General features: G+C 41.7%; 1 protein-coding gene across 2 annotated transcripts; it reads right to left on the reverse strand.

The window, feature by feature from the left end:
- Positions 1-1,832: 1,832 nt before the first annotated feature.
- On the reverse strand, positions 1,833-8,629 carry LOC148819865 (uncharacterized). Of its 2 annotated transcripts, none has more exons than XM_088934026.1 (2): positions 8,309-8,629; positions 1,833-5,350 (listed from the first exon to the last, which is right to left on the reverse strand). In XM_088934026.1, the coding sequence occupies exon 2, from the start codon at positions 5,143-5,145 to the stop codon at positions 4,498-4,500; it is 648 nt and encodes a 215-aa protein (XP_088790152.1). In that variant the 5' UTR covers positions 5,146-5,350; positions 8,309-8,629; the 3' UTR covers positions 1,833-4,497. The 2 variants fall into 2 exon arrangements, with proteins under 2 accessions (XP_088790152.1, XP_088790153.1); XM_088934027.1 differs by lacking the exon at positions 8,309-8,629 and adding an exon at positions 7,778-7,878 and having other exon boundaries at positions 4,392-5,350.
- Positions 8,630-9,289: the final 660 nt, after the last annotated feature.

Raw genomic sequence — 9,289 nt, forward strand, 5'->3', positions numbered from 1 at the left:
GGTAACTATGTTTAGCCTTCAATAACACCATTCCTATCAATGACGTTCAACAAAACGTTCATTGCTTTCCAATACCAAGGAGGGTTTGCATGAAATAAGTAGTTCAGGTGGGTAGCTGTGTCAGCATGCGTAGTCTGCAGAGGAACAAGTAATGTTCAATTCAATCATTTTCTAGCCTCTTCATCCAATACAGGGTCACAGGGGAACAACAACCTATCCCAGCATGCCATGGGCACAACACACCTGAAGAAGGCTTCACAGCCAAAACGTATTTTCTCTCTTCTCTTTTCAGCATGGAATAAACCTATTACTTGTTCCTTTACAAAATAAGTATGTTCTACCTGTACATAGCAGTGCTTTAGCCTTTGTAGAGTAGGAGAAGCTGCTTGACTGCACAGCTTGGATAACAGGACCCTTCACACCTCTGTCCAAGGCGACAGCCAGAACGACACAGTAGCAGGAAGACTTCTACGCTGCGGATATTTAACTTTGGTGTGAGCAGCACCCATTGGGATCCTCCATTTTTGTCACAAATATATCTGTTTCTTGCCCAGTAAATAACAAAATCACTATTTTTTTACCATTTTCCAGGTCATAAAACCAATCAAAACGAAACAGTAAATTTTTCACTGTTGAATGAATGTTCCTTGTCTGTCTTAATCTGAGAGAAATGTTCAGAATGGAACATTTCAGAAAAGTACATCTGGTGACAGTGTACAGTGTCTACTGCTAAATAAGAACAGAAGAAAGTATTCTTTCACTTTTCTTTCAGTGCCCTTTGCAACACCTCACAGAGACTCTACAGTGTAACCTGTTCCAAACAGGAAGCAATAATCAGAAATTCATTCTGGAGTTTTGGAGTTCAAAAGCCTTAATTTGTATTTGTAAAGTGTTTTATTTGCACTGCAGACAGAGGAGTGGGCAGCAGTTCACAAATGCAATGACAAAAGGGAATATGACTGCAAATTATTAATTCAGTTTTAGAAATAAACCAGTGCTCAACCTTACGGGCAGTCAATATTCACTAGTCAAATACTGCAATGTTTCATATTTTACACATCTAGCAAAGGATATGTATACGAGACTGAATAAGGTGAGAATCCTGGGTGTACCACATTTTTATTGAATGTAATTCTGTTACATACAAAGGTTTACAAGTATGTAAAAATCAACATTGGTAACAGATTTTTAAAATTTGTTTCAATACATTAAGGAGCATCTACTATGCAAAGAGAGGCCTACCCTGATTCTGCAGAGCCACAGTCCAGCGGATCTTAAGATCATGCCTGAATTAGCAGTGTGTACACTTGGACCAGATGAATACTGATTAATTTAGTCAGGTAATCAATACCGTGGCCTGCCATAACGGTAGCTAGCTTTAAGGCTACAGTGTGTTGGTCATCATTTCAATTTCAATCTTAATTTCAAATTGAAAAAAGAAATCACCTGCTTCAGTGGAACATTTTCCATTGGTTTATGAATGGATGATTTAAGTATGACTGTTGTACAAGAATTGCACAGAAGAGGGCTCTGTTGCAGTGATTGTTCATTACGGTTTGAAGGCGGCCCATTGAAACTTGATAATAATTAAAAAATAAATATCAGTCTTGTATCCTTTCAACATAATCACTTAAATATACACAAAAAAAATACAGCTGTGGAATATAACTGTGTTTGTGACCTGGAAAAAATACCCCAAGTGTGTCTTAACATTGGTTAGTTATTTTTCAGTTGAAGTCAAACTATGAACACCTGTATGTTTTATACAAGTATGTGTCATAGAAAATAGAAATGTCTAATCAACACTGAAGTGAAAGAAACATAGAAGATACCTGCCACTGGGTGAAGTGAAAAATGCATGAAAATGTAAAGGAACGTTATACTACAAGTATACAATGCTCTAGTTAGACCTCACACATGATAATGTGTACAATTGTGTTCCACATAATACGAAAAAAAAACATTTCCTGGTCTGAAAATCAGTTTAGAGAAGGGAAACCACCTACTTCACACAGCTGAACAGAATGTACTACACTGACAGACAAAGTTCTTAATCTGTTTAGTCTTAAACTAAAAGACTATGCGTGGTGCTGATTTAAGCTTTCAGAATCTTCAAAGACAATGCCAGACAACTCAGTGGACTTCCCCAGAACCAAGGGTGAAAGACTAACCAAAGGATGGAAGTGCAGTTAAAACAGAGGACACTTCTTTATGCAAAAGGTTGGAGAGGGTCTGAAACATATAATAGTTCATCCTGTCATGTTGTATAATTCCCTTGATAGAACCTGTTTACATGACTTCTTTGAAGAAATGTCTGGACGAGACCCTCACATCACTTGGCTATGAACAATCGAAAAAGCTTTGAGGGGTTGAATGGCCTCCTCTCATTTGTATCTTTTATTGTGTTCATATGGTAGGAAATAAGACCTTGTTTGCGCAGTAGCATAAGTCATTTGTGCTTTTATTATTGAATAAAGCCTTATTTGACCTATTGTATATACAGACAGCAGTGACTGGTTATGTCTAGTGTTTTAGCCTAAGTATGTCTGAACATGGAGTTAAATGCTATTAATCTATTTTCATTCCTGCTTCATTGGCCACAGGAGAACATGAGCCAACAGCTCAGCATGACGCGAGTCAAACTGCTGTACCACAGGGAGTCGTATTCCTTTCCTGTTATTGCACACAAGCAGCAAAACAATATAACAGTACTGCACAACGGATACGTTAAAATAAGCCACCATTCCAGGGTGACATGCAAGCAGCATTTTATCAAGCCTTGTTTCCCAAACAAAATTCTCCGTTTCCCAGCGTGCTGAGGCCATGACACCTAACGTCATCCAGCTGCTCCTTGTTTATTCAGTGAAAATTTATATTTGTGGGATAAACATGTTCCTAAACGTTTTCTCCTTACCGTTCCCTGGATTACACACCCTTCCTGCTGCTAGCCTGCCTGACCTCACTCCTGCCAGCACTGCTGTGATCTCAAGCTGATGGGTAATGGAACTGTTGCAGTGCACAGCCTCTGAAACACTAAACAGCAAAGGCACAACTGAAAACAGTCCAATTACACATGTCCAGGACAGGTCACATTATTCTAAACTACCTGTGCAATATTTGTCCCAGAACACCGAAGGAGACACAGCAGTCTCTTTCAATGCTGCACAAAGGTCTGACTGTCTTTCAAGCCTGCCTTTTGGCAGTGAAATGGGTTCAGTTCAGTTCAGCTCAGTTCAGTTTATTTGTCACACAGTGCAATGAAATGCTTATTTGCATGAATGCCCCGATACAAAGACATTAAAGGAATCAGCAAAAAGCACAGGACAGCAGAAGCAACAACAAGAAGTTAAATAACATACAGCTTAAAAAAAAGACAGACCAGCAGTGCGAGAAACCAAAAAACATCAATGTGAGCCAGTGGTAGGGGCAGAGCTCAGTAATGTGACAGCTTGCGGAAAGAAACTTTTTCTGAATCTGGAAGTCTGTGCTTTTATGCTCCTATAACACTTACCAGAGGGAAGGGGGGGAGAAAGGTGAGAAACCAGGAGGATTGCCTCCTAGCCTTCCTGAGACGGCGAGTTATGAAAATGTGCACAACAGAGGGGAGCTGGACTCCAATGATGGGCTGGGCTGACCTGATCAGCCCCTGTAATGCCTTCCGGACATACGTCAGGGTAATAGACACGGAATAATTATTTGCAATGCAAAGGGAAAACAAAACTCTAGATTGTAATGCAGAGTGCGAGAAGGGTGATACAGGTTACTGTTTGGTTGCTACTGTATGACAGGTAGGTAAGGAATAACATTGCTACCTTCTTTTAAGGAATGCTTTTTTAATCTTAATGACCATGCAGCAGCAGTATGGCCTAACTGAAAGCATCATTGCCAGTGGTTTCAGTGAAGATGTGAGCAGTGACAGGGAAGCAGTGAACAGGACTCCAGACAATAGACAATTGCACAGTTGTGGGTTCAAATCCAAGGTGAAAAATATAGGTGGCCTTGGATAAATGCATCTTTCAAACAAATAAATACAAGGGCATGCTAAAAAAATTAACATCCTGAATTACTGCAGTCTGTTTTGGCAACAGAATTAACTTGATATAACAAGGAGTCTGGAAAAAAAAAAACATGGGAAACAGGACGTGTTTGTCATTCTGAGCTAACGCCCAAGACACCTAGCTGAAATGAGCCCACCCTAGGTGTAACAGAACGAAAACAAACAGGACACACCTTATAAGCAGTACATTCAAAAATTAAAAGTTTGCAGCTTTTTTCAAAGGAGATTGACAACAAAATGTACGCCACATCATTCTAAAACCATAAATAACAAAAACATCATAAGCAAAGCAATGCTTCTGCACTGTTTCCAAAAGCACTTGTTGTTGGCTGAGAGCAGATTCCAGGGTGAGGCTGAGAAATCGCCCAGCCTGCAGCAGGCCTGGAGCACGACCCAGCATCAGCGCAGCTGGACTCGGCAAGCAGGAATCAGGCATTTGCTCAGTAGAGGAAGGTTATAAATGTGTCTGCTGCATCTGGAAGTCCTGCTTGGGCCAAATGAAGGTTCGGGAAAGGAAAGCCGCCTTCGCTGTCTCTGTGCGCTTGAACAGTGTAGGCCTTCAGAGTCCGTTTCCCTGTCAGTACGGAAAGGTGGATGATCGTGACCCTGGCCTCTGCAGGGAGGGGCCCCGCCGGCTCCCTGCCAATCACGACATCGTGGCTGGAGGGGTCCGCGTGCCAGTGTGGGTACGCAACGGACAGCTTCTCGAGCCGCTGGACCGCGAAGTAATCATACGAAAACGCCTTCCCCCCCGCGGCATCACACTTCACCAGGGACAGGTGGTGCACCTCGGAGTTGTTGAGGAGGAGAGCGACATTGAGCGGGGAGGTGTACCACACGGTGATGTGCGTGCCGTGGACGAGGCCGGAGCTGCCGGAGCGCTGCAGGGCAGAGAACGAGTGGTCGTCGCAGTCGCACTCGCTGGCGTTGATCCTCCCGCAGGCCCGCAGGGGCCGGAGGCATGTGCAGGTGTAGAGGCTGAAATCCGTCACATAGGCCAGCTTGAACTCGCTCCGCAGGAAGCTGGGCATGGCCATCCAGACCAGGCAGGACAGCGTGGCGGCGAAGATCCGATCCAGGATCTGCATGTCTGGGGCAGCTCAGTCTGGACCCTCCCGGTACCTTTGCAGTCTTGCTCTCAAGTCAAACAGGAACCGTTTGCATCGAGTACGGCGATATGAACTCTAGCTGAGGGAACTCGCCACGGCTCGGACACAACCAGAAGGCACGCTGAAAGACTTCTTCGACACAAACTCAGCCCAAGACAAAGCTTCTGAATCTTCTACCTAACCCCTAAAAAACAAAAGGAAATTGTTTTTTTTACTTTGTTGGCTCTCATTTATAGAAAAATGTGTTAGGTATTACATATATTAAGAAACAGCACAAGTTCAACATCAAGCCACCATTACGTCTGTAAGTTCTATCATTCCTTCATGTCAAACAGCTATTATATTGTTTCCTGTGCAATTCTCTCATTCTTTCACTTACTGTCAAGCTCACTACCAATTTAAGAGAAAGCCTCTTAAGAAGAAAACTTCAGAATGGGACAGTCTGTTCCAAATGTATCCCTCTGCTTCTCAGATGGGTGTGTCCTTTGAATTGCACATGTATAGTTTGCAGGGTGTATATACTGTGGATTCCACACTGCCAGCAATCAATCAGAATGATCAGGTGAGCTGACGAGGTGGAAAACAGGATTGGGTCGCACAGACTAGTGTAGTTACAGGGACTAAACTGTGACCAAGTAAAACAGATTTCAGATGTTCCCTGCAATGATTAGTGTCAACTGCAGATGAACGTTGTATTCATGAAACGCAATCCCTCCCCTAACCAAGCAAAAAGACTGTAAGTGACCATTAGCAAGCATCAATACCATCATTCAAATAACCTGTTCTGACTTATTTAGGGGGTGGATCACTGTTCTTAACAATCAGGGCACACCCTTTCAACCTCAATAAGATTGGAACACCAGTATATTTTTGGCTGGGAAGACTGTTCATTGGTCTTTTCAATCTTGTTTCACCCAAAGCTATATACAATAAAATAACATCCAGCTGCAGTTTTTCAGATTGCAAAATCACATGATTAATTGTACAGAACTGCAGGGCGTATCCAGATTCCTCTTGTATTCACATCAGAGGAAAACAGTGAAGAGGCTTCAGGTTTTCCCAGTGCTTTTTTCCCCATTCAGGGAGAAGTCTTTTACAGAAAATAAGACAAGATAAGAAAATCATTACTTGACAACATGGTGATAAATTTATGCTGTTTTGATTCATGTTGGTGAATCACCAAATCTGAAAAATCTGTTTTTAAATCAGAAACTTCAAAAACCCCAAAACTGACCTGGAAATACTGCGCCCTAAGAATTACAGTGTTTGAAACTGAACATTGGCCACCTGGCTGTCCCCTTCTGTGTACAGCTTTAAGACATTTAGAGAATGTATTTGAAATGCAGTGTTTTGGCCTTTTGCTTCAAGCGAAACACACCTGAAAAATGAATGGGGATGGTGGAGTTTAGGAACCTACACAGCTGAAAGACAAAAGACTGCATAGCCCCAGAGTTAAATAAGATTATATCTTACTTACCGTACTCCCTTAAATGCTCTCCATAAGCTTGAGAAAAAGAATATTCCTTTAAATGCAAATGAGAGCTTCACTGTTTATTCAGCATTTATATTGTATGTCCATATACCCCCTTCTTGAACACAGTGTGCTCACGCTCAAAGTGATAACATGCAGACACTTGATTAAATACTACAGTAAATATATATGTACCTCCAGTGGTCAGAACTAGAGCTTGTGGGCGCAGCTGTATGTGTTTGCAGGAGTGGTGTGCTAGCCTCCTCAGTGAGAATATGTGCATGAGAATGAAGGGTTATTTTCCCAAGCTGTAGTCATAGGAGACAGAGCTCCTCCAGCCACATGAGAGGCAGGCTATCAATACTGCTCAGCTTGCTGGAACTTATTGCAAGACTAATCCAAATGCATCACGCAAGAGATTGACTGAGTGTCATAGACATGTCCCCAGAGCTTTTTTGTTCAAGAAAATATTCTAAAAGATCTTTTAATTGTTTACAGACCACAACTTCCAAGGACTTCTAGTTTAAGTTAAGAGTTAGAGTTATGTAAGAGTCAAGAGTTTAAGGTTTGAAGAAAATGATTCACAACCATCTCTGTGTTTGGTGTTTAAATGTCATTCTGAATTTGTGTAAGGGAGGAAGGTTGTGCGATGTAGCGCTTGTATCAAAATGTTCTGCTCTCCTTTCTAGCAGAAAAGGGACTCAGAATACAACTGTCAAAAGCTCAGACTGGTTAGGACTCATCTCTGAACTCTAAAAGGAAGTGTTTAGAACACATCTTTCCGTTGATTTGGCTGTCTGCTTTTCTGGGATTATGTGCTGGAAAGGAGTCTGACTTACAGCACAAACACTCCCTGTCTTCCAAGACATGTTCTGAATTAACTTATGGGTAGGCAGCCAAATATAGACTTAGACACTGTCTTCAGCAACTTGCAATATCAACCAGGCCAAACAAAACAAAAGGCTAAAGTACAGCTGCTACCAATGTGGATAAAATGGTCGTTCCTACTGAGTGATGTCATGAATGATGAGCTAAAACAGAAAAAATGGAACACTTAGTAATATTTAAGAGGACCACTTTAGATTCATGAGAAAAAAAACATTTCTTAGAATCTGCGATCCATTTAAGTTTCATTCTTACTTTTCACTTTCTTGAGCTTTAGTGTTGGTCATATTGCACAGTGTTAACCCCTGAAGCCCTGGCTATTTCCCACTCTGGATACTTCGCTCTGTGAAGTAATCTGTCACTCCTCCCTGTGTTTCTCCCAGCTGGGGCTGAACTTTGGCGATGAATAAAGTTGGGCCACTTCCTTTGTTCCTTTGTAGTTCTCTGGAACCACAAATATATATATATATTCCATTATACACTGTATATACAACACCCACATCTAAAACATTTTTATTTCACTGACATGTTGTATAAGTGAGTTTTAAGACAGTCACTGCCTAATCTTGATTTCTTACTTTATCTAATTTCTCTAATCGGTCAGCCAAGCGACAGCAATACCCCCAGAATAGCTTGCTTAATGGATCGCACCTCAGCTTTAATTGGATTCAGTAAAATATGTTTTATTCATTTTAATGGTTGCCTCACGAGTATTAATATCACGGCGCTCTGAAACTGCTGAATGTCCTGTGATGTCCTAACTGCCCGCAGACGGAGACTTCCTACCTTGTCTTCTGGTGACGTTTGTCCTGTGGGTATCTCGAATTTACTTTCTCTTTCATGAAAAAAGCGCACATTCAACGGTGTAAATGCCTCTTGGTTTCCTGATCGTACTCCCATCACACTCCTTCCTGCATTCTATACACACAGACATCCGAGGGACCGCTCAGCAGTTATGGAAATGAATATTTTACGATGCCTTTGGCTGTAATGATGTCGTAACTGACGGCGGCTGATGAGATGATCATCACTTGCTCTTGCGAATGTCGTGGATGCTGTAAGGTGTTTTAGGTACGTGAAATATACATGCTCGTTTTTTTTAGCACAGGAAACGGTTTCTTTTAAAACCATAGAGCGACACTACATCAAACTACTCAAAGGTTAGCACACGTGGCAAAACGTCTCATTTGACTGGGTACAGTACATTTACACACTGTCTGCTGATCAACGTACAGTAGGCAACGCTAATCACTGCCTGCATGAGCAGCCTTCTAGTTTTCAAACTAACAAGTGAGAGTGTAAGTAATTCTGTTCAGAACTTACCCGGAATACGTTTTCGGGTTACCGAGAAACATTTGAACAGATCCAATTTTTTACACTTGAGTCACCGCCTCCCACACAAAACACACTCCCAAGTGAGATCCCAAATCTTTAAAATCAAAACTACTAATCCCAGCGCGCTTCAGTGCGCTGCCATTTCTCGCTCTCAATGGCATGATGGGGTTTGTAGTTCTACGCATTTACTCCAAAGACTTGCCACCTGGCAAAATACGGACAAAGTTGCGTTTGCATTTAAGGCTGTTTAAAAATATTTTTAAGCAAATAATCTTGCAGCCTGTTCACGCAATCGTACAGCTGAAGCACAACGTGTGCACTTCTAGTACAGTGGAACTGCGTAACAATTACATTGTGAAAAACCCAAAGGGCAGACAAATGTAATTCTTCATTTATTCCGTTTGATTCTGTTGACAAATGTTGATCTTCATT

This window comes from Atractosteus spatula, chromosome 15 (assembly GCF_055471065.1).
Source record: "Atractosteus spatula isolate fAtrSpa1 chromosome 15, fAtrSpa1.hap1, whole genome shotgun sequence".
NCBI lineage: Eukaryota > Metazoa > Chordata > Actinopteri > Semionotiformes > Lepisosteidae > Atractosteus > Atractosteus spatula.

Coding starts and splice junctions, on each gene's coding strand:
- LOC148819865 (XM_088934026.1), bottom strand. CDS start 5,145: ATGCAGATCCTGGATCGGATCTTCGCCGCCACGCTGTCCTGCCTGGTC.